The following is a 26,926-nucleotide window of genomic DNA, read 5'->3' on the forward strand; positions in this document are numbered from 1 at the left end:
ATATGTGTGGGTACAGTAAATGAGTAAGAGGAAAATTACAGCTAAAAACAAACAGCAGAAATGTAAAAATAGCCCTGGTCCTTAAGGGAAAGAAATTGAAAAATGGCCTTGTCCTTAAGGGGTTAATTACCTGATTTATCCCTTTGGTTTAACCTATTGCTAGAATTGTATTATTTTTATAATGTAGATAATAAGATATACTCTATAACAAGAGCAGAGTATCTCTAGGAACCATATATAGAGGGATGACTGATGAAATAATGAAGCATCTTTCTACATTGTGTACATTAATATAAATATGGGCCAACGTGCATCAATGTCCCAAGTAGAGTAAGAGCCAATAGACGAGCACAGTTTCTATCTTGATATGTGGTGGCTTTTTAAAGTGGTGGCATAAATGTCTGTAAAGTGTTGGAAGCACATTAGCATCATGGACCTAAGGGCCCAATAACTGAACGTTCTCTCCGCTCTGGCGAGATTATCTAAGAAGTCTTGTCTGTACTGTGAGGTGCCTCAAATCATTTTACCTTGTGAGCTGTTTATGTCACGACGTAGAGTTGTGGGTGCAAAGCAGAGACACATACATTACAATATAATGCTCAACCCCCCCCCCCCCCCCCAGAAGATTTTGTGTAATTTCTCTCCATCCTGGCGAGTTTTTGATCCTTAGGCACTGATGGAGAGGCTTCTTTTGAAATACCACCTTACCTTCTCCGCCTGTATGTAAAGAAGGCTTTTTATCATGTACAATGAATTCATTATTTTAATTGTTTAGAAAAAAATTAGCTAACCAAAGCCCCTCACTCTTACCTAGATTACGAGTTTTGCGCTAAACAGGGTGCAAAACTAACGCCAAAAAAGTTGCGTTATTTCACTCTCCATGGTGCTGCCATTACGAGTTACTGAAAAGCCTCCTTGTGCGTGCGATATGGTGGCTCCATACCGCACAAAATCCAAGGGCTGCTTTGACGTGCTCATGCACACTTTCCCCCATAGACATCAATGGGGAGAGAGTGTTGGAAAAAAAACTAACACCTGAAGTGCGAAATCAAAAATCTCCTTATTGCAACCCCATTGATGTCTAGGGGGAAAAAAAAGTTACGTTTAAACCTAACACCCTAACATAAACCCCAAGGGGCCCATTTATCAAAGGGCTTGCGGACCTGATCCGACACTGCGGATCAGGTCCGCAAGACCTCGCTAAATGCGGAGAGCAATACGCTCTCCACATTTAACATTGCACCAGCAGCTCACAAGAGCTGCTGGTGCAACGCCGCCCCCTGCTGACTCGCGGCCAATCGGCCGCCAGCAGGGAGCTGTCAATCAACCCGATCGTATTCGATCGGGTTGATTTCCGGCGGTTCCTGTCCGCCTGCTCAGAGCAGGCGGACAGGGTTATGAAGCAGCGGTCTTTAGACCGCTGCTTCATAACTTGTGTTTCTGGCGAGTCTGAAGACTCGCCAGAAACACGGCCCTTCAAGCTCCATACGGAGCTTGATAAATGGGCCTGCAAGTCTAGACACCCCTAATCCGCCGCTCCCGACATCACGACACCTAAATAAAGTTATTAACTCCTAATATGCCGCTCCCGACATCTCCAACACTATAATAAAGTTATTAACCCCTATTCCGCTGCTCCCCGACGACACCGACACTATAATAAACATATTAACCCCTAAATATTAACCTCCCACACTGCCGCCACTAAATTAACATATTAACCCCTAAACCTCCGGCCTCCCACATTTCTGCAACTAAATAAACCTATTAACCCCTAATACGCCGCACCCCCCCCACATCGCAAAACACTAAATTAATTACAATATAACTATCTTTAAATAAATTAAAACTTTAAAAAAATATTAAACTAACCTTACTATTCTAATAAAATAAAAAAATACTACCAATTAAAAAATCTAAATTAGAAATTTTAAAATCTAACACTACAAGAAAAATTTAAAAAAAATCTAAAATTACAAAAAATAATAATAATAAACAAAATTATCAAAAATAAAAACAGTTACCAGATTACACCTAATCTAATAGCCCTATAAAAATAAAAAGCCCCCCAAAATAAAAACACTCCCTAGCCTACAATAAACTACCAATAGCCCTTAAAAGAACACTCAATCAAAATTAAACTTTCATTATTCAGATAGAGCATGCACTTTTAAACAACTTTCCAATTTACTTCCATTAACAAAATGTGCACAGTCTTTTTATATTTAAACTTTTTGAGTCACCAGCTCATACTGAGCATGTGCAAGAATAAGTGTGTATGCATTTGTGAATGGCTGATTGCTGTCACATGGTACGTGTATGCATTTGTGATTGGCTGATGACTGTCACATGGTACAGGGGGAGTGGAAAAAAATATAACTTTTAAAATTGTCAGAAAAAAAATCTACTACTCATTTGAAGTTCAGACTAAGTGCTATTGCATTGTCTTGTTATCTTGCATTTGTTGATTATACAAATCTACAGTGTTGACTGGTCCTTTAAAAAGGCCTTTTGTAGGGCATTACACTTAGTTAAACAGCTCTTTTACCTGTAAGAAAATAAAAAGTTCCCCCAACAGTAAAACCCACCACCCAACCAACCCCCCAAAATAAAAAAACTAACTCTAAAAAAAAACCTAAGCTACCCATTGCCCCTAAAGGGGCATTTGTATGGGCATTGCCCTTAAAAGGGCATTCAGCTCTTTTTCATTGCCCTTTAAAGGGCAATTAGCTCTTTTTCAAATTGCCCAAACCCTAATTTAAAAAAAATACCTAACACTAACCTCAGAATATCTACTCACGGTTCCTGAAGTCCGGAAATCCATCTCTATCCAGGTGGCGAGAAGTCTTCATCCAGGCGGCGACATCTTCATCCATCACAGGGGCATCTTCTATCTTCATCCCGCATCCAGCGCAGAGCATCCTCTTCATACGGTCCCCGCCGTACACTGAAGCTTCAATGCAAGGTAGCCGTTTCAAAATGGCGTATGTTGCATTCCTTTTGGCTGATTTGATTCTTCAAATTCAAATCAGCAAATAGGATGAGAGCTTCTGAAATCCTATTTTTATTTTTGTAGTGCTATTAGATTAGGTGTAATAGTTTTTATTTTTGATCATTTCGTTTATTATTTTTTGTAAGCTTAGTGTTTTTCATTTTTCGTAATTTAGGGTTTATTATTTTTTGTAATTTTAGATTTTTTTTATTTTTTTCGTAGTGTTAGGTTTTTTTAAATGTATAATTTAGATTTTTTAATTGGTAGTATTTTTTTTATTTATTAGAATAGTTATGTGAGGTTAATTTATAGTTCAATGTTAGGTTTATTTTTATTTCACAGGTAAGTTTTTATTTATTTAAATATAGTTATATTGAAATTTTTATTTAAAGTTAGGGGGGGTGTTAGGTTTAAGGGTTAATAGTTTAATTTAGTGTTTTGCGATGTGGGGGGCCGGCGGTTTAGGGGTTAATAGATTTATTTAGTACTGGAGATGTGGGAGGCCGGAGGATTAGGGGTTAATAGGTTTATTTAGTGGCCGCGATGTGGGAGGCTGGAGGTTTAGGGGTTAATAGGTTTATTTAGTGGCAGCGATGTGGGAGGCCAGAGGTTTAGGGGTTAATAACTTTATTATAGTGCCTGCGATGTCAGGGAGTGGCGGATTAGGGGTTAATAGCTTTATTATAGTGTCAGCGATGTCGAGAGCGGCAGAATAGGGGTTACTAAAGTTATTTAATAGTTGCGATGTGGGTGGGCAGCGGATTAGGGGTTAATAAGTTTAATCTAGTGTTGCAATGCAGGAGGGCGGCGTTTTAAGGGTTAATAGGTAGTTTATGGGTGTTAGTGTACTTTGCAACAGTTTAGTTATGAGTTTTGTGATCTCAGATGGCGGTATAGCTCGTGTCGGTATAGGCTATAACGCAATAATTTTAGCTGGACCGCACAACCTGTAATACCAGTGCTATGGAAATCCCACACAAAACGTAATTTTTTTGAGTGCTGAATGGACGTTGCGTTACAGGATAAAATGCTTGCGTTATAGCTATACTGACACGACTCATAATAGTGCGTTACTGCCATTATGCTAAAATTGCCATTTTTTCAGCGTTAAAATACGTAATGCAAAATATTTCTTGGGGTCCTTCTAAAACGTATATATTATTACATGCAGAAAATTATCCTTTTTCTATACTAAAAAATGTAATTTCTATTATTTTATTTTATTAAAGGGATACTGAACCCACATTTTTTTCTTTCATGATTCAGGTAGAGCATGCAATTTTAAGCAACTTTCTAATTTACTCCTATTATCAAATTCTTCTTTGTTCTCTTGCGCCTAGATTACGAGTTTTGCGGTAAGGTGAAAAAGCAGCGTTAACAGGTCCTAACACTGCTTTTTTACGCCCGCTGGTATTACAAGTCTTGCAGGTATAGGGGCACCGCATACTTTTTTGGCCTTACCGCAAACCAACTTACGTAAATTTCGTAAAAGCTTTTTTCTATGGGACGTCCATAGCGCCGGTAATACGAGTCTGCCTGGGAGGCCAAAAAGTGAGCGGTACATCCTCTACCGCCAAGATTCCTAAAGCATTTTAAATTCAGTAGTTATGAGTTTTACATAAAACTCATAACTAAAGTGCTAAAAGTACACTAACACCCATAAACTACCTATTAACACCAAATGTCTCCTTTAGCCGCTCCGCGCCGGATGGATGAAGATAGAAGATGTCGTCTGGATGAAGACTTCTGCCCGTCTGGAGGACCACTTCTGCCTGTCTGGAGGACCACTTCTGCCGGCTTCGTTGAGGACATCTTGCCGCTTGGATGAAGACTTCTCCCGGTAAGTGAATCTTCGGGGGTTAGTGTAAGGATTTTTTAAGGGTGTATTGGGTAGGTTTTATTTCTAGGTTAGGGATTTGGGCAGCAATAGAGCTAAATGCCCTTTTAAGGGCAATGCCCATCCAAATGCCCTTTTCAGGGCAATGGGGAGCTTAGGTTTTTTTTAGATAGGTTTTTATTTGGGGGGTTGGTTGTGTGGGGGTGGTGGGTTTTACTGTTGGGGGGGTATTTGTATTTTTTATTTACAGGTAAAAGAGCTGATTTATTTGGGGCAATGCCCCGCAAAAAGCCCTTTTAAGGGCTATTGATAGTTTAGTTTAGGCTAGTGTTTTTTTTTTTTGGGGGGGGGGGCTTTTTTACTTTTATAGGGCTCTTAGATTAGGTGTAATTAGTTTAAATATCTTGTAATTTGTTTTTTATTTTCTGTAATTTAGTGTTTTTGTTGTTGTAATTTAGCTAATTGCATTTAATTTATTTAATTGTATTTAATTTAGGTAAGTTATTTAATTGTAGTGTAGTGTTAGGTGTTAGTGTAACTTAGGTTAGGTTTTATTTTACAGCTAAATTTGTATTTATTTTAGCTAGGTAGTTATTAAATAGTTAATAACTATTTAGTAACTATTCTACCTAGTTAAAATAAATACAAACTTGCCTGTAAAATAAAAATAAACCCTAAGCTAGCTACAATGTAACTATTAGTTATATTGTAACTAGCTTAGGGTTTATTTTACAGGTAAGTATTTAGTTTTAAATAGGAATGATTTAGTTAATGATAGGAATTTTATTTAGATTTATTTAAATTATATTTAAATTAGGGGCTGTTAGGGTTAGGGTTAGACTTAGGTTTAGGGGTTAATAAATTTAGAATAGTGGCGGCAACGTTGGGGGCGGCAGATTAGGGGTTAATAAATGTAGGTAGGTTGTGGAGACATTGGGGGAGGGAGATTAGGGGTTAATAAATATAATGTAGGTGTCGGCAATGTTGGGGGCAGCAGATTAAGGGTTCATAGGTATAATGTAGGTGGCGGCGATGTCCGGAGCGGCAGATTAGGGGTTAATAAGTATAATACAGGTGTTAATAAGTATAATGCAGGTGTCGGCGATGTCGGGGGCGGCAGATTAGGGGTTAATAATTCTAAGATTAGGGGTGTTTAGACTCGGGGTTCATGTTAGGGTGTTAGGTGTAAACATAACTTTAGTTTCCCCATAGGAATCAATGGGGCTGCATTACTGAGTTTTACGCTGCTTTTTTGCAGGTGTTAGACTTTTTTTCAGCCGGCTCTCCCCATTGATGTCTATGGGGAAATCGTGCACGAGCACGTACAGCCAGCTCACCGCTGACTTAAGGAGCGCTGGTATTGGAGTGCAGTGTGGAGCTCAATTTTGCTCTACGCTCACTTCTTGCCTTTTAACGCCGGGTTTGTAAAAACCTGTAATACCAGCGCTGCAGGGAAGTGAGCGGTGAGAATAAACTGCACGTTAGCACCGCACCGCTCATAACACAAGACTTGCAATCTACCCGTTGGTATCTTTATTTGATATATCTGGAATGTACGTTTCGGAGCCAGCCTATTTTTGGCCGGCACCCTGGGTAGCGCTTGATAATTGGTGACTACATATTAGCCACCAATCAGCAAGCACTACCCAGGTGCTGAACCAAAGATGGGCTGGCTCATAAGCTTACGTTCCTGCTTTTTCAAATAAAGATACCAAGAGAACGAAGAAAAATTGCTAATAGGAGTAAATTAAAACATTGCTTAAAATTGCATGCTCTACCTGAATCATAAAATAAAAAAAATAGGTTCAGTATCCTTTTAAATTATTAATTTCTCTGTATTTCACTACCAATATATTAATGCTCTATTCAATAGTGTACATACTGTAAATAAAATATTAATAGATTTCTAAAAATGCCATAGAAGTTTTCTTTAATAGACCATGTACCCTGATACCGTACCTGGTCCTCTGTTTTTCCTATTCCTTCTCCTGTTATTTGGCTTATTCTGAGCTGCAACTCCTAAATCATTTCTATTTCTAGATGTGCTCCGTCCTCTTTCCCTTGTGTTTTCATTGGCTCCTCTCTTTGGCCCACTTCTTGCCTCTCGCTGCAATTGGAGACCCTCATTGTATTTGACTGTGCAGAGCAAATGGAAGTTCTGGATGGAGACATTTGTCTGGCCGTACTTTATAAGCAAAAGATTTGTTTTTGACTCAAGAAGATTGTGAGACTTCTTACAGGCATGGCTGGTACATTCTCCCTTCAGAAAGTAACCACAGACATGGAGCCTACTGCAATCATTCCCGCTCTTGCATGTATCATGCAGATACTTCATACAAACCTAATGAGAAGGCAATAATTAGCTATTTTCGGTTTTAAAGGACCATTAAATACAGCAGAATTGCATAATAAACAAATATATTAGAAAAGACAATTCAATAACGCTTACTCTAAAATTAAAAAAAATCTTCCATTTCCTAGCCCCTGTGTCAAAGACTCATTTGCATATACACTGTGAATTCTTGCTCATGCTCAGTAGCTCCTACTGAGCATGTGCAAGAGTTCCCAGTAAATATGCAAATTAGCCTTTGATACAGGGGCCTGGAAAATGGAAGGACATTTTGAACTTTTTACTTATTTGAAATTTAAAGTGTTATTGAATTGTCCTCAAAAGTTGTGCATATAAAAAGACTGTGCACATTTAAATAATAGAAGTAAAAGTTTGTTTATATATTGTTATATATTCTTTCAGAATTATGAAAATGTAATTTTGACTTTGGTGTCAGAAGCACAAGAAGTCATTTGAAACGATAAATGCAACATCGGAAATTTGGACAAACCCTACTGCAAATGTGTAGGCACTGTTGGAAGAAAAAATATATGGTCCACCAAATGCCTTGTATGTGCCATTAGACTAGATTTATTACCCACTCTATACCATAGATAGATTGCACCCACCCGGCATCTAGTCGACAAACTGCACATCTGCAATTTGGATGTAAACAATAAATAATGAGATAACCAGTTTACTTGGAGCGTGACTAGCATGCACAGCTAATCCTGCAACTAATGGGCAGTGCAGCATGGCTTCCCATTTGTTCAGTCTAGATGTAGAAAGCTTGTATACATCCAGTACCCACGTCAGTGGGGTGGGAGCTGTAAAATCAGTATTAAGTACTTATAAAGAATATTCTATTGTTCAAACTGAATTTTTTATTCAACTTTTGGAGTTTGTCCTTTATTATAACTACTGGTATTTTTTGTTTGAGGTGATTACTTTTTACAAATACAGGGCACTGCGATGGGTTCCAACGTCGCCCCCAACTATGCAAATTTGCTTATGAATATGTTTGAGGAGAAGTTTATCTTCCCTAACTTGGCCTTCATTCGATATGGTGCCTGTTGGTGGCGCTATATCGATGATGTCTTTGGAATATGGTTGGGTGACGTTGGAACCCTTACTGCTTTTGTTATTGACCTCAATAGCTCCACTTGTCATTTGAAATTTAAACTCACTTATAGTAAGGAAGAATTGGTGTTTTTAGACACTAAGGTCATTAACTCTGGTGGGTCATTGAAAATTGATCTTTTCAGAAAACCTACTGACCGTAATAGTATTCTGCATTAATTAATTAATCGATTAATTAATTAATTAATAGTGCTCATCCATTGGCCCTATTGAAGGCTTTGCCTAGGAGCCAGCTGTTGAGGGTCCGTAGAATTGTTACTGATAAGGTTTTATATGACCTGAGGCTTAGTGAAATGAGAGATTGTTTTGTTGTACATGGCTATCCACTGAGCATTATTGAAAAAGAGATGGATATGTTTGCCTCTACCTCTAGAGAGTCTCTGTTGAGTCCTAAAAAGAATCTGTATAATAAGGATAAGAATCAAAATGATCAGTGGATGGTCTTTGTATCTGAGTTTAATTCCCAGAGCTATTTAATTCAGAATATTATTAAGAAGCTTTGGTCTATGCTTGCCAAATGTAACCCTGATATCCCTGAGTTTGCAGTGACCTTTATGCCAGCCTTTAAGAGGGCACTAATTTACATAAAAAATGATTAGGGCTGATATTGCCTCGTCTTCTGATGCTGATAAGCAACGGTACTTGACTAGTAAAAATATGGGTTGTTACCCCTGTTTGCGGTGTTCCTGCTGTGGTAATTTAATCAAGGGCTCTGTATTTTACCATCCGTGTTCAGGCAAGAAATATAAAATTAATGGTTATTTTACGTGTCAAACACAATACGTCATTTATCTTGTCAAGTGCCCATGTGGGCGGAGCTATGTAGGGGAGACTACTAGATGTATTAGGGACCGTATTATTGAACATAAAAGTACAATTAGGACCAATAACAAACTAGTTCCTGTAGCTTGCCATTTTAATTTAATGGGACATGCTGTTAATCAGCTTAGATTTCAGATAATTGAATTTGTACCTAGGCCCAGAAGAGGGGGTAATAGAGAGCTCTTTCTAAAGCAAAGAGAGTGTTTTTGGATACATGAGCTCGGTACTCTTGAGCTGGATGGCCTTAATAAAGATTGGGACCTGGCGGTATTCTTGTAATCCTTAGTAGCCCTGTGTAACATTGTAACTTCTCTCTGGATTTTGTTATATATAAATAATTGCTGTTTAGTAATTAATAGCTGCTATTTATATAATTGATATTGCTGCTTTTTGATATTTTTTATATTTTTGTAACATACAGTTTACTGTGTTTTTAACATTTATCATTTTCACATTCTGTTATAAAAGTTTTGTCATATGTGTTTAAATTTAGTATAACTATTGTTAAAAAATAGATTTGATAGTGACATTGATGCGATACTCGTGTATTTTTTGGTGTCAGATTAGGATATATTGTTGATCCATCCTTGAATTTGTTGTATGATTATCTGTATGCGATTGGAAGACAAACAGTTAATTTTGTAAATATCCCTCTATTGCCCCCTTGTGGCGGATGGGTATATAAGGATGATTTGTATCACATATTTTATTGCATGACTAAGGGAAGGAGTTCCTGAAACGTTGCGTGTACTTTGTGCTGAATAAACCTCTTGTTTCCACTTTATGGAATTTTCCATTGGCCATGCAAGCTGCTGTACATGAAAGGAAAAAAAGGGTTTGTCATTTCTTAAAGGGACAGTAAAGTCAAAATTAAACTTTCATGATTCAGATAGAGCATGCAATTTTAATAAAATGTCCAGTTTAGCTCTATTATCAAATATCTTAGGAGCATTCTGGGTTTAGAACCTGGGTTACGCTTGCTTATTGGTGGTTAAATGTCGCCACCAATAAGCAAGCGCTATCCAGGGTGCTGAACCTAAAATTAGCCGGCTCCTAAGCTTTACATTCCTGCTTTTTTCTAAATAAAGATAGCAAGAGAACGAAGACAATTGATAATAGGAGTAAATTAGAAAGTTGCTTTAAATTGCATGCTCTATCTGAATCATGAAAGAAAAAATTTGGGTTTAGTTTCCCTTTAATATTTAACATTCCAATGTTCTTCACATAGGAAAATATGTGCTATGTATTTTTAAATAGATATTCCTATATATGTGAATAATATTAGAATGTGAAATATTGGTAGAATAGCTTTATGCTTATCCAAGACATGCTAGAAGTTCCCCACAGTGTTTGTTTTTACCACCTCTAATGGAAGTTTATTCATTAAATCAATCACCCTTTCTGTGAAGTTCTTCTGCAAATTACTCCTGAACCTGTTACCCTTGAAACCATGACCCCTTTTTCTGAAATTTAATTTTTTTGTGAAAAACAATGATTTTTTTTTATTATTGTTTATTTAGAAAGCTCCAAAATATTATCCAGCCCTATAACAGTAAAGTATACAATTGCAGAGTACAATAACCAGAATACATTTACATAAATCAAAAAGGACAGAGGGCCCTGCCCATGAATCTCTGTAAGCTATAAATCACCTTTACACAAGATGATGAAATGCTAAATGTGATAAAAAGGCCAATACTCTATAAAAAATAAATAAAAAAAATAAAGTAAATTCAGCACCTCTCAAATGCTCTGAAGTACCGAACTGACGGCGTACTTGCGCGCTGCTATATATGATCTATGCCAGTGCTTTCCAAACTGTGTGTCGGGACACACTAGTGTGTCGGCAGCAGTGTGTAGGTGTGTCCCTGCTTCATCACAAATTTTTTTAATTTTTTTTTTTGGTTTCTGACTTTCCGCCTGCCTGCTACTCATATCACATGGTTGACACGTGATTGATACCTAGGGGGTCAAAGATCATCTTAACCTATTGGCGCAGCACAGTGGGAACTGAAACTATTTCATTGGCGGCTTTGGCAGCACATTGGCTCCTGACTGCACGTGTAGTCTCCTTAAATGGCTCGTGACTGCATGTGTAGTCAGTGAGTGTGGCAGCAGTGTGTTTGCAGTGTGGGCAGTAGTCAATTGGACTCACCGAGATCTGAGGGTGGCAGCTTAAATGCTGAGCTGAAGACAGAAGTCAGTGGGGGTTTTTTTGCAGCTAGCTCCCAGTAGTGCATTGCTGCTCCTGCTTTTGATATATGGATAGGAAGTGGAAGCTTAAAAATGCTTGATGATGAAATGCGAGTGTCTTTATCTAATATTCCATAGCATACAATTAGACTCATGATTCAGATAGAGCATACAATTAGACTCATGATTCAGATAGAGCATACAATTAGACTCATGATTCCGATACAGCATACAATTAGACTCATGATTCCGATAGAGCATACAATTAGACTCATGATTCAGATAGAGCATGCAATTAGACTCATGATTCAGATAGAGCATACAATTAGACTCATGATTCAGATAGAGCATACAATAAGACTCATGATTCAGATACAGCATACAATTAGACTCATGATTCAGATACAGCATACAATTAGACTCATGAGTCAGATAGAGCATACAATTAGACTCATGATTCAGATACAGCATGCAATTAGACTCATGATTCAGATAGAGCATACAATTAGACTCATGATTCAGATAGAGCATACAATTAGACTCATGATTCAGATACAGCATACAATTAGACTCATGATTCAGATACAGCATACAATTAGACTCATGATTCAGATACAGCATACAATTAGACTCATGATTCAGATACAGCATACAATTAGACTCATGATTCAGATACAGCATACAATTAGACTCATGATTCAGATAGAGCATACAATTAGACCCATGATTCAGATACAGCATACAATTAGACCCATGATTCAGATACAGCATACAATTAGACTCATGATTCAGATAGAGCATACAATTAGACTCATGATTCAGATACAGCATACAATTAGACTCATGATTCAGATAGAGCATACAATTAGACTCATGATTCAGATACAGCATACAATTAGACTCATGATTCAGATAGAGCATACAATTAGACTCATGATTCAGATACAGCATACAATTAGACTCATGATTCAGATACAGCATACAATTAGACTCATGATTCAGATACAGCATACAATTAGACTCATGATTCAGATAGAGCATACAATTAGACTCATGATTCAGATAGAGCATACAATTAGACTCATGATTCAGATAGAGCATACAATTAGACTCATGATTCAGATAGAGCATACAATTAGACTCATGATTCAGATACAGCATACAATTAGACTCATGATTCCGATACAGCATACAATTAGACTCATGATTCCGATAGAGCATACAATTAGACTCATGATTCAGATAGAGCATACAATTAGACTCATGATTCAGATAGAGCATACACTAAGACTCATGATTCAGATACAGCATACAATTAGACTCATGATTCAGATACAGCATACAATTAGACTCATGAGTCAGATAGAGCATACAATTAGACTCATGATTCAGATACAGCATGCAATTAGACTCATGATTCAGATAGAGCATACAATTAGACTCATGATTCAGATACAGCATACAATTAGACTCATGATTCAGATAGAGCATACAATTAGACTCATGATTCAGATACAGCATACAATTAGACTCATGATTCAGATAGAGCATACAATTAGACTCATGATTCAGATAGAGCATACAATTAGACTCATGATTCAGATAGAGCATACAATTAGACTCATGATTCAGATAGAGCATACAATAAGACTCATGATTCAGATACAGCATACAATTAGACTCATGATTCAGATACAGCATACAATTAGACCCATGATTCAGATACAGCATACAATTAGACTCATGATTCAGATACAGCATACAATTAGACTCATGATTCAGATACAGCATACAATTAGACTCATGATTCAGATAGAGCATACAATTAGACTCATGATTCAGATAGAGCATACAATTAGACTCATGATTCAGATAGAGCATACAATTAGACTCATGAGTCAGATACAGCATACAATTTAACTCGTGATTCAGATACAGCATACAATTAGAATCATGATTCAGATACAGCATACAATTAGACTCATGATTCAGATAGAACATACAATTAGACTCATGATTCAGATAGAGCATACAATTAGACTCATGATTCAGATAGAGCATACAATTAGACTCATGAGTCAGATAGAGCATACAATTTGACTCATGATTCAGATACAGCATACAATTAGACTCATGATTCAGATAGAGCATACAATCTCATGATTCAGATAGAGCATACAATTAGACTCATGATTCAGATACAGCATACAATTAGACTCATGATTCAGATACAGCATACAATTAGACTCATGATTCAGATAGAGCATACAATTAGACTCATGATTCAGATAGAGCATACAATTAGACTCATGATTCAGATACAGCATACAATTAGACTCATGATTCAGATAGACTCATGATTCAGATAGAGCATACAATTAGACTCATGATTCAGATAGAGCATACAATTAGACTCATGAGTCAGATACAGCATACAATTTAACTCATGATTCAGATACAGCATACAATTAGAATCATGATTCAGATACAGCATACAATTAGACTCATGATTCAGATAGAACATACAATTAGACTCATGATTCAGATAGAGCATACAATTAGACTCATGATTCAGATAGAGCATACAATTAGACTCATGAGTCAGATAGAGCATACAATTTGACTCATGATTCAGATACATCATACAATTAGACTCATGATTCAGATAGAGCATACAATCTCATGATTCAGATAGAGCATACAATTAGACTCATGATTCAGATACAGCATACAATTAGACTCATGATTCAGATACAGCATACAATTAGACTCATGATTCAGATAGAGCATACAATTAGACTCATGATTCAGATAGAGCATACAATTAGACTCATGATTCAGATACAGCATACAATTAGACTCATGATTCAGATAGACTCATGATTCAGATACAGCATACAATTAGACTCATGATTCAGATAGAGCATACAATTAGACTCATGATTCAGATAGAGCATACAATTAGACTCATGATTCAGATACAGCATACAATTAGACTCATGATTCAGATAGAGCATACAATTAGACTCATGATTCAGATAGAGCATACAATTAGAGTCATGATTCAGATACAGCATACAATTAGACTCATGATTCAGATAGAGCATACAATTAGACTCATGATTCCAATAGAGCATACAATTAGACTCATGATTCCGATACAGCATACAATTAGACTCATGATTCCGATACAGCATACAATTAGACTCATGATTCAGATAGAGCATACAATTAGACTCATGAGTCAGATACAGCATGCAATTAGACTCATGATTCAGATACAGCATACAATTAGACTCATGAGTCAGATACAGCATACAATTAGACTCATGATTCAGATAGAGCATACAATTAGATTCATGATTCAGATAGAGCATACAATTAGACTCATGATTCAGATACAGCATACAATTAGACTCATGATTCAGATAGAGCATACAATTAGACTCATGAGTCAGATAGAGCATACAATTAGACTCATGATTCAGATACAGCATACAATTAGACTCATGATTCAGATAGAGCATACAATTAGACTCATGATTCAGATAGAGCATACAATTAGACTCATGATTCAGATACAGCATACAATTAGACTCATGATTCAGATAGAGCATACAATTAGACTCATGATTCAGATAGAGCATACAATTAGACTCATGATTCAGATACAGCATACAATTAGACTCATGATTCAGATAGAGCATACAATTAGACTCATGATTCAGATAGAGCATACAATTTTAAATAACTTTCAAATTTACTTCTATTATCAAAAGTTCTTCACTTTCTTATTATGTTTTTGTGAAAATGGAAGTAAGCTCAGGAGAGTGCACGTGTCTGCAGCACTATATTGCAGCAGTTTTGCAAGAATGTTATACATTAGCAAGAGCACTAGATGGCAGCCCTATTTCCTGTCATGCAGTGCTTCAAGCATGTGCACGCTACCTACCTAGGTATCCCTTCAACAAAGAACAGTATGAGAACAAAGAAAATTTGGTTATAGAGGTAAAAAAACTTTATTTAAATTGTATTTTCTATCGGCTAGATTACGAGTTTGAGCGCTATAGGGCAATTAACAAACACAACAAAAGTGGCATTATTTAATCCCCTATAGCGCTGCTATTACAAGTTTTAAAAAAAACAGGCTTGTGCGTGTGATATGGTTGCGTTGAGCTCCATACCGCACCAAAAACAAGCGCTGTGTTTGACGTGCTCGTGCACGCTTCCCCCATAGACATCAATTGGGAGAACGGGTCAGAAAAAAATCTAACACCTGCGATCGCGGAATGAAAATCACCGTAACGCAGCCCCATTGATGTCTATAGGGAAAGAAAACTTACGTTTAAACCTAACACCCTAACATAAACCCCGAGTCTAAACACCCCTAATCTGCTGCCCCCGACATCGCCGGCACCTACATAATGTTATTAACTTCTAATCTGCCGCCCCCGATATCGCTGCCACCTAAATAAATCTATTAACCCCTAATCTGCCGCTCCCAATATCGCCGCCACTATACTAAAGTTATTAACCCCTATTCCGCCACACCCCAACATTGCCCACACTATATTAAAGTTATTAACCCCTATTCCGTCGCTCCCCGACATCGCCGTAACTAAATAAAGTTATTAACCCCTAAACCTTTGGCCTCCCATATCACTACCACTAAATAAACCTAATAACCCTGTCATGAGATGCAGGACATATGCAGGACACAGCGATGATGGTACAACTCTATTTTATTACAGAGCATAGCAATACACATCCAGACAGGTTGATTGTACTAAACTAACTGCGACACAGACACCGGACCTAAGCCCCGCCCACATGCTAGTGACATCACATCCTGCTATCATCACATCTTCCCCTTTTTCAAAGGCAAAGCATACATTCGCATATATTAAATAACAAGGTACACCAACAGGGTATACAACAACATTTTGTTTTAGAACATTATAAAAACAGATAGATTAGAAAACATGAACAAATAAATTACATCCTGACTTGGACATCGGGGTAGACTACCCTAGTCCACAGTGACCATGGGATTATTCTGCCCATACTTCCGGTCACTGTTCTAGCTAAAGTCAGTCCCTGTATCGGGCCGGAAGCCTCACCACTCTTCCGCTTGATGTAACTTTGCATGAACTGTCCTCTGATACAGAAGATGGTGAACAAGAGTCTGCTGGAGGCAAAGATATATCCCCGCTATGATCTTGCTGAGGGGAAGGCACCTCCCTTAGAACAGGGGATCCCACCGGCGGTGGTACTGAGGTATCCGGTTCCAGACTCTCAGGTACAGGCTGAAGATGTCTTCGGTTACGGCGTGTAACCGTCCCTCCCTCCGTAAGGACTGTGTAAGACCTTGGTTCTGGAGAGCGGCCCACTACCGTAGCAGGCGTCTTCCATTTCTTCTCATCATCCAGTTTAATTCTGACACTTTGGCCCGCTTTCAGTTCCTGTAAAGGCCTGACAGAATGTCTCCTGTCGTAGAAGAAACGATAACCCTTTTTGGCCTCTTCATCCCTCCTAAGGACTTCGTCCCGAGGAACAGGGCCAGGCGGCTTGAAGACACCCACTGAGGGTAAAGTAGTGCGAATCTGGCGTCCTAGCATCAGCTGTGCCGGGCTAAACCCGGTGGCTTGAATGGGCGTCGCCCTGTATGACAAGAGGGCTAGGTACGGTTCAGATTGCTTTAGAATGAATTTTGTTGTTTGAACTGCCCTTTCAGCCATTCCGTTGGCCTGCGGATAATGTGGACTTGACGTGGAATGTACAAAATCATATTCCCTGCTGAAAGCACTGAACTCTGTAGAAGCGAACTGCATGCCATTATCACTCACTAGCTCCATTGGAATGCCCCAGCGGGCGAACAAGCTCTTCAGGCGAATGATAACGGTTTGACTTGTGATATCATTCAGGGGTGCTATTTCCAAATACCTGGAATAGTAGTCGATAACAACAAGAAACTTTTTCCCGTGCAGTTCGCACAAATCAGCAGCTATTTTCTGCCACGGCCCCGCAGGCAGCGGAGTAGACATTAAGGGCTCCCTTCTCTGAGTAGGCCGGCGTTCCCGGCAAAAGGCACATTTAGACACATGATTTGCAATGTCGGAGCTGATCCCAGGCCACCACACAGCTGTAGCTGCTCTTTCTCTGCACTTTGTGATGCCTAGGTGCCCATCGTGTATCCTGTTCAACATCTCCTTCCTCATGCTGACAGGAATTACAATACGGTCTTGGAACAGCACCAACCCCTCCAGCTCCGTGAGCTGCGACCTCTCTGGCTGGTAAGCATTTAAAGACATCCAGGCTGCCCGGCTCTCGGGCCAGCCATCTCTTATGTACCTTATAACTTCTTGCAGATCTGTGTCCAAATATGTCTCTTTCTTTATCTCTTCCAGTTTCCTTGAAGAAATGGACTTAGAGGCCAGAACTGAATCAACATACACTTTTACATCCGACTCTGTGGAGGATTCTTCAGCAGCAGCCAGCGGGAGCCTGGACAGTGTATCCGCCACAACCAGCTGCTTCCCCGGCACATGCACTGCCTGAACATTGAACCTGAGCAGTCTCATTAAAAGTCTCTGGCATCTCAAGGGTGTTTTGTCGATGTCATAAGAATTGATAAGAGGGACTAGCGGTTTGTGGTCAGTTTCCAGACTAAATTTCTCCAAACCCACTAGATAACGCTGAAAGCGCTCACAGGCCCAAACTGCAGCCAGGCACTCTTTCTCAATTTGAGCGTATTTTGACTCCGCAGCCGTCAGTGTGCGGGAACAGTAGGCGATGGGCTGTAGTTTGTTGTCATTCAGCTGCAGGAGTGCAGCCCCCAACCCATAACTGCTTGCATCAGCACTAACCACAGTCTTTTTTGAAGGGTCGTAGAACCCCAGCACTGGGGCAGACCCCAGCAGGGACTTAGCATGCAGGAACGCTTTTTCTTGTGAGGGTCCCCAGACCCAGGCAACATCTTTCTTAAGCAACTCTGTGATAGGGTGCAAAACTGTAGATAAATCTGGAAGAAACTTGCCCACGTAATTTACAAGGCCCAATATCTGTCTCAGCTCATGTACATCAGAAGGGCTTTTCATCTGTTCGATAGCCCGAATTTTCTCGGGGTCCGGCTTGATGCCATCCCCGTTGATGATATGCCCAAAGTAGCATAATTCAGTTTTCCTAAAATGACATTTTTCTTTATTCAGCTTCAGCCCAGACTCTTTGATAGCCTGCAGCACACAACTCAAACGCTGATCATGCTCTTCCACTGTAGACCCATACACTAGAATGTCGTCCATGACGACTGCTGTGCCCACGTGGCCACTCAGGAGAGAACTCATTTCCCTCTGAAAGATCTCAGGAGCGGAGGATATCCCAAAGGGAAGTCTGCAGAAGCAGAACCGACCTACCGGAGTGATAAAGGTAGTCAGTTTGCGGCACTTTGGATCCAGGGGGATCTGCCAAAAGCCGCTAGAAGCGTCTAATGTGGAAAAGAACTTCACCCCAGCCAACTTCGGGGCTATATCTTCCAATGTCGGCAGCACAAATCTCTCCCTCTTCACTGCCTCATTCAACCTTTTCAGGTCCACACAGATGCGCACCTTTCCGTTTTTCTTTGCAACTGGAACAATGGGGGCACACCAATCAGTTGCTTCAACAACCTCTTCAATAACCCCCATAGACTTCATGCGCATGAGCTCTTTCTCCACTTGAGGCATGAGCGGGAACGGAATTCTACGAGGAGTAGAAATACTGTACGGGACTGCGTCACTTTTAAGTGCTATACGGACAGGTTTGCAGCTCAGTAGGCCCAACTCGCCAAACATATCTTCAGAGATCTCATTCACTCTGGCCACGAGGCCCAAGTCACAGGCTGCTTTTCTGCTCAATAAACTGTTAACACACTGACCTCGGATCACATGCACCCACATGGTGAACTTCCTTTGTTTGTACTCACAGCTGGCAAGAAATTTCCCCACACAATCAATGCGGCCACCAGGACTATGAACATTTGTAGTAACCTTCGCCAGCTGGGGCTGTCGAGGCAGTTTCATAAATTCAGCAAAAGACATTACAGTGATATCTGCTCCTGTGTCAATCTTAAAATCAACTTTGGCTCCCATTACAGTAAAAGTAACTTTCCAATCTTCCTCTGAGCTTGTCCGTTCCACAACAGACCCCACAAAAGACACTTCCTGACCCTCCTGGTCACTGTCCATCTGCATCTCCTTAATGTATTCAGTTTTACACACCACTTCAAAATGGCCTATTCTGTTACATTTTCTGCATCTTTTATCTCTGGCCGGGCATATAGCACTCTGATCATGAGCCCGGTAGCACCGTGTGCATCGGCCATGTTGCGCCCATCCACTTCTAGGCCTTTCCAGTACTTTAGATCTACCGCTCACACTGTGCCTTTCACTAGTAATTTTCCTAGACAGTTGCACTTCATCCACAATACTCTCAGACCTCAGATCAGCACTTTGCTTTTTCACCAGTTCACTCTGGCGGGCCATCCTAATAGCCCCGTCTAACGTTAAATCAGGCTCTAACTGCAGCTTCAGGGAGACTTCAGCATCTGCAATTCCAATAACTATTCTGTCTCTGATTTGCTCTTCTTTAGCAACACCAAACTCACAGAATTCAGCTAATTCATACAGGCTGCGCACAAATGACTCCACAGATTCTCCCACACGCTGATTACGTTTGTGAAAACAAGCTCTCTCATGAATCACATTTCTTTTGGGCACAAAGTGGGCACTGAGTTTATCCATAACTATATCAAAGTTAACTTCGTCCCCTTCTTGGAAAGTAAAAGCATTGAACACTGGCTCCACATCTTTCCCCATAGAATATAAAAGAGAATTAACTTGTACTTCACCACTCTCCTTGTTCAGTTTGGATGCAATCCTGAAGCGCTGAAACCGCTGACGCCATGTGGGCCAAGCTGCAGGCTGAGAAAAGTCAAAAGGCTCAGGTGGGGTAAACTTTGACATCGTCATCATCAGAAACAGAAGCGTAGTCCAGAACTTCTGACACCATGTCATGAGATGCAGGACATATGCAGGACACAGCGATGATGGTACAACTCTATTTTATTACAGAGCATAGCAATACACATCCAGACAGGTTGATTGTACTAAACTAACTGCGACACAGACACCGGACCTAAGCCCCGCCCACATGCTAGTGACATCACATCCTGCTATCATCACAAACCCCTAAACCGCCAGCCCCCCACATGGCAAAAATCGAAATTAAACTATTAACCCCTAACCCTAACCATAACGTAACCCTAACGTAACCCTAACCCTAACACCCCTTAATTTTAACATAATTAAACTAGAGCTAAATTAAAGTTACAATTATTAACTAAATATTTGTGAAATTTTTATTTCACAGGTAAGTTTGTATTTATTTTAACTAGGTAGACTAGTTATTAACTATTTACTAACTACATATTTAAAATAAATAGAAACTTACCTGTGAAATAAATCCTAACTACCTTACACTAAAACCTAAAATTACAAAAAAAAAAACCCACTAAATTACGAAAAATAAAAGATGAAATTATCCAAAATAAAAAAGAATTACACCTAATCTAATAGCTCTATCAAAATAAAAAAGCCCACCCAAAATAAAAAAAGCTAGCCTACAATAAACTACCAATAGCCTTAAAAGGGCTTTTTGTGGGACATAGCCCCAAAGATATTTGATATTTTACCTATAAAAAAACCACAAAGACCCCCCCAACAGTAAAACCCACCACCCAACCAACCCCCCAAAATAAGAAACCTAATTCTAAAAAAACCTAAGCTACCCATTGCCCTGAAAAGGGCATTTGTATAGGAATTGCCCTTAAAAGGGCATTTAGATCTTTTACTGCCCAAACCCTAACCCAAAAAATGATGCCGCCTGGATGAAGATTGAAGTGGCCACCTGGATGAAGACTTCTCGCCACCTGGATGAGGACTTCAATTATTGGATGAAGATCGTTTAAGCTTGACTTCAAAAACTGCAAGTGGATCGTCATGGGTTAGTGTTAGACTTTTTTAAGGTTTTTTTTGGGTGGGTTATTTTTTTAGTTTGGGTAGTAAAAGAGCTAAATGCCCTTTTAAGGGCAATGCCCATACAAATGCCCTTTTCAGGGCAATGGGTAGTATAGGTTTTTTTAGAATTAGGTTTTTTATTTTGGAGGGTTGGTTGGGTGGTGGGTTTTACTGTTGGGGGAGTCTTTGTGTTTTTTTTTACAGTTAAAAGAGCTGATATCTTTGGGGCAATGCCCCACAAAAGGCCCTTTTAAAGTTTTAAGGGTCATTGGTAGTTTATTATAGGCTATGGTTTTTTTTTATTTTGGATGGGCTTTTTTAATTTGATAGGGCTATTAGATTAGGTGTAATTCTTTTTTATTTTGGATCATTTTGTTTGTTATTTTCCATAATTTAGTGATTGTTATTTTTTGTAACTTAGTATTTTTTTTTTTTTTTGTAATTAAATTCTTTGTAATTTAATGAGTAGTGTTAGGATTTTTTTTAATGTGTAGTTTAGTTTTAGTTAATTGGTAGTTAGTTTAATTTTAGTTGAATAATTATATTAGTTTATTTGTTAGTTTAAACTTAGTTGTTTTTTTTTTATTTGACAGGTAAGTTTTAATTTAATTTAAGATAGGGAAATTGTAATTTTAATATAAAGTTAGGGGGGCGTTAGGTTTAGGGTTTACTAGTTTAAATTAGTTTATTGCGATGTGGGGGGCTTTCGGTTTAGGAGTAAATAGGTTTATTATAGTGGCTTGCTGTGTAGGGCTTAATAACTTTAGTATAGCGGGGTGATATGGGCGGACAGCAGATTAAGGATTAATAATATATAAATAGTATTTGCAATGCGGGTGGGAGGCGGCTTAGGGGTTAATAATTTTAGTATAGTGGTGAAGATGTCGGGAGTGGCGGAATAGGGGTTAATAATTTTTTATAGTGGCGGCGATGTCAGGAGCGGCAGATTAGTGGTTAATAAATGTATTATAGTGTTTGCGATGCAGGAGGGCCTCTGTTTAGGGATTAATAGGTAGTTTATGGGTATTAGTGTAATTTTTAACACTTTAGTTATGAGTTTTATGTTACAGATTTGTAGCATGAAACTCATAACTACTGACTTTAGATGGCGTTACGGATCTTGTAATTTTAGGCTGTAATGCAAGCTTTTTAGCCTCTCTGCAAAACTCGTAATACCAGCGCTATGGGAATCCCATGAAAAAACGTAATTTTTACGTGTGCGGGACGGACGTTGCGTTACAGGCTAAAAGGCTTGTTGTACAGCTATACCGACAAGACTTGTAATCACTGTGGTGCTGTTTTAACGCTGAAAATACCATATTTGCAGCGTTAAAAGACGAACGCACAAACTTGTAATCTAGCTGTATCTGAATACTAAAAGAAAATGTTTGCGTTTCATGTCCTTTTAACAATAGTGAAAAGGGATTAAACAAAGAGGTAAAATCAAGCTTAGGATCCTTATTTTTGCACATATGCCCTTTAACTGTGATCAAATCTTTGACAAAGACAGAAATAGATCAGTTTGCAAGCTTTGCTGAATAATAGCAGTTTGAAGAGATTTCATTGTTTATTTTCCGCTTTTTAAAGTGTACATTAATATGTGAAATCTCAGAGGATTAATATATGTTTTTATTACGCCAAAAAAAAAAATCTTAAATTTTAGCACACAACTGTGCCCCATCTTTGTGCCTTACTGTTTAATTTCGTGAGACATCATTTTTTGCCAAAGTTCGGCAGCTTTTAAAATGATCATTTGTGCAGTGTAAGCTTGGTAAAAAAACTAAATTTATGATTACCAGATAAATTATTTTCTTCCCTGGCAGGGAAAGTCCACAACTTAATTCCTTACTGTTGGGAAATACAACACCTGGCCACCAGAAGGAGGCAGACACCCCAGCCAAATGCTTAAATATCCCTCCCACTTCCCCTATCCCCCAAGTCATTCAGCCGAGGGAACGAGGAAAAGTAGGAGAAACATCAGGGTATAAAGGTGCCAGAAGAAAAACAAAAAGGGAGCTGCCGAAACAAAAAATAACTTACAGGCGGGGTCGTGGACTTTCCCTGCCAGAAAAGAAAGGAATTTATCTGGTAAGCATACATTTTGTTTTCTTTCCTTAAGGCAGGGAGAGTCCACAACTTCATTCCTTACTGTTGGGAAAACAATACCCAAGCTCCAGAGGACACTGAAGGAATAACGGGAGGGAACAAAAAAAGAGGCGGACCCTAATCTTAGGGTACCACAGCCTGCAAAACCTTTCTCCCGAAAGTTGCTTCAGCTGAAGCAAACACATCAAACTTGTAAAATTTAGAAAAAGTATGTAAGGAGGACCAGGTAGCTGCCTTACAAATCTGCTCCATAGAGGCTTTGTTCTTAAAAGCCCCAGAAGAAGTCACTGCTCTAGTGGAATGAGCCGTAATCCTCTCAGGAGACTGTTGTCCCGCCGTCTCATAAGCTAGGCGGATGACACTTCTCAACCAGAAAGACAGGGAAGACACAGTGGCCTTCTGATCCCTACGATGACAAAGATGAAGATTGTATGAACTCCTTAGTAGCATGAAGGTAGAACTTCAAGACACGAACCACATCTATTTACAACTTGTAGCAAGAAGAGACTTGCTCACAAAAGAATACACATTATAGCACTCTAGGCTTGCAAATATTAATTGTAGTATGTAATTAACTTGGATACGAGATATTGATATGTACTAGTGAAGCTAAAAAGTTAAAATATAACTTTTAATAATATTTAATTAAAATAGGATTTGAAATTAAAAACACACTTAAGCTGCAAAGGGTAGTAGATACATCTGAGTTAAGTATTTTGTGGTTCTGCTCCACCTGTTCCCAAACTCTTTTAATTTCCAAATCTTCTAGGGATAGTGGATCATCAAGTGACTGTTATGCAGAAAATATTTAGGTTATCCATTAACACCTTATTGGTCTCTTGTTATTAACCTTAAGGTGATTTAGTTAATGGAAACAAAATTAACAATTTTGGTTATATCTATAGTTGCGACAATTGGTAATTACTAGCGTGGATTCACGTCTGTAAGACTAGCTATTAGGTGCCCAAATTGTTTTAGATTAGTATACTATAACAAGGGTTCTACTCAATATCCAATTGGTTTGTAATTGTATTTGTGAGCATATAAATACAGTTTAGTATTCCATAAATATTTTCAACCAATGAATATTTGGATAGTAGATTTATTATATATTATTATATTCCACACCTTAGGTTAACAGATAGCAATATAGTGAGTAACCTTAAGTCCAAAATAGATAGAATATAAATAAATTCGTCTCTGGCATCCTATATATTATAGCTATTGGGTATAGTTCTGTGTCTTTTATGTATCCTAATTTTCTAGTTGTCTAATAGACTTACTGACAGGCACGCTTCTCAGTATTGGCACTAATTGCACGCTCTCTGACAATTTAAAGCGTGTTTCTAAGTTTGTCAGCGCTTAAGATATTTTTGTCTCTTGTGACCCACAATATAAACTAGGCGTTTAAGATGTGTCTGTCAGAGTTACATAAAGTTATAGTCAGTAACTGAGTTGTATTAGCTTGAACTATAGGGAAAAACCGCTACAAATTTGGTATTCGGAGAGTGATTGGTCCGTTTGGTAGACTAGCTAAAGAATAGGCTTGTCAGTGTTAACACTACTCCCGTTCTATACAATATAGCGTTATTCTGAGCTCATTAGTGCAGCTAATATTCCTCTCAGTTCAAACTCACAGTGTCGACAGAATATTTAGTATAATACACTTAATGGTTGTTGCCTGACCGGATTAAATGGAGTTACGGTCAGTGGCTGAGTTAGGTTTAAATTACATGAATTCAGAAAGAGTATTGCATATTATCAAGGTTAAGTGAAATTACAGTCGGTGACTGAGTTATATTTACTTCTCATGAACTCTGACAGAGCGTTACAGATTCGTAGTTAGAGAATAGCTGGTCAGTCTGCAACTGAAAATGCAATATGCTTGCTAGTGCTCGATATTTCAATTGCAGCTGCCATAGGTGCTACCTCTCTGTGTATTACTGGAAGCTTACAGATACATCGTTATAATGGTGGAAACAGACCACCTGTAACTATTATGTTAGCAGTATCAACTACAGTAATTTATATGCAGCTTAAGGCTTGCCTAAAAACACAGGAGCTCCTAGGACTCCTCACCATTTCCCTATCTCTCCTGACATGTTTCGCCGTGACCCGGCTTTTTCAAAGGACAACGCGCCGCGGGAAACTTGGCTTTTTGTAGCGTGTAATTCACGCCCACTAGTGTTGTCATTCACAATGGTAGAAGTTGATTGGGTCTAGGGTTATCACACCCCTTCTGAGATGTAAAGAGACGTTTCCCTAATGGTTATTGGTTAATGCCTTCCAGTTTATATGATTTAATACCACCCGTTACTATTTCCAGTGGTATATTTGCAGTACAACTACAGTAATGATCTAAAAAAGAATTTTGATGCTATAATGATAATTCGATCTTTTTTGTTTAAGATCTTTTAATGCATCAGCACCTTTTGTGTTCATCTCTATTGTCATCGCTGCTTAAGTATTTCTGCATTTGATACTTCTCTGTCTAATACTGTTATAGCTGATAAGTAATCTGGATGTAACCTGCTATGTAAAAAATTGGTGATATTTGCCTTTTATGATTTATCAATATTTTGCATTATTTTTCATATGCCGATACATAATAGAGTGTTTATTCAGTCTAACAATATCTTGATAGACACGCTTCTGTTCCTTATTTAATATCGGTTATTCTTAATATAGATCCTATTCAAAGAAAGCCCTCATTCGGTTTTCCCTTCTGAATTATTGAGCGTAATATGAAAAATAGAGAAGGGAAGAGGTGTTATATCTATATGATCTATATTAGATTTTAGGAGTGGAATAGACAGTGTTGCCTACACGCAACGTTAGGATTCCCTATTAATAAAAACTAGAAAGTGTTACCTTGTAATAATAATTAGTGAATTTTGTTTGTGTCTCAAGTGTATTATTTCTCAAAATAAATTCCACGTGATTGTGTGTATTATTATAAGACATAAAAATTGATTGTTGCATAGTGAACGATTTGCATCGTATTGAGCGTATAGCTTACAGTGTCTAAAAAGTGCCAAAAATTAAAATGTATTCTAGGCTAACCGTGCTCTTGAAGTGTAAATTATGTGACAAATAAGTGATTAAAATAGAATTGATTTTAGTGTCTAGTGATGTGTTATTAAGCATAACAGTGGGTGTTTGCTTTATAAATAACAAATCTTTTCGTGTGGGTTACATATTCCACTAGAATAGAACTTCCGTTTTAACTCTAGATTTATTGTTCTTCTAGAGAGATAGTATCTCTAAAGTTCTATGTCATTAGACAAGATGTTATCAATACTATTTACAAAGTGGTAAATAAAATCCAATATCATTACTAAAAGAGGTTTTTGTACAACACTACTGATCATCTCCTTGAATAATTGCATTGCGTTATGTATACCAAATTGTATATATGTGCATTTATGTGGTACTAATATCTTATTCTAATAGCT

At 38.3% G+C, this 26,926-nt stretch overlaps 1 protein-coding gene across 2 annotated transcripts in view; it reads right to left on the reverse strand.

The window, feature by feature from the left end:
• LOC128664168 (uncharacterized) overlaps positions 1-26,926 on the reverse strand; it is a 310,587-nt gene that overhangs the window by 232,241 nt on the left and 51,420 nt on the right. For both annotated transcript variants that reach the window (XM_053718929.1, XM_053718928.1), the window contains one exon: positions 6,789-7,170. In XM_053718929.1, coding sequence (XP_053574904.1) covers positions 6,789-7,170 — 382 coding nt within the window. The remainder of the gene's footprint in view (positions 1-6,788; positions 7,171-26,926) is intronic.

The sequence above is a fragment of the Bombina bombina genome, chromosome 6 (genome assembly GCF_027579735.1).
Source record: "Bombina bombina isolate aBomBom1 chromosome 6, aBomBom1.pri, whole genome shotgun sequence".
Taxonomy (NCBI): Eukaryota; Metazoa; Chordata; class Amphibia; order Anura; family Bombinatoridae; genus Bombina; species Bombina bombina.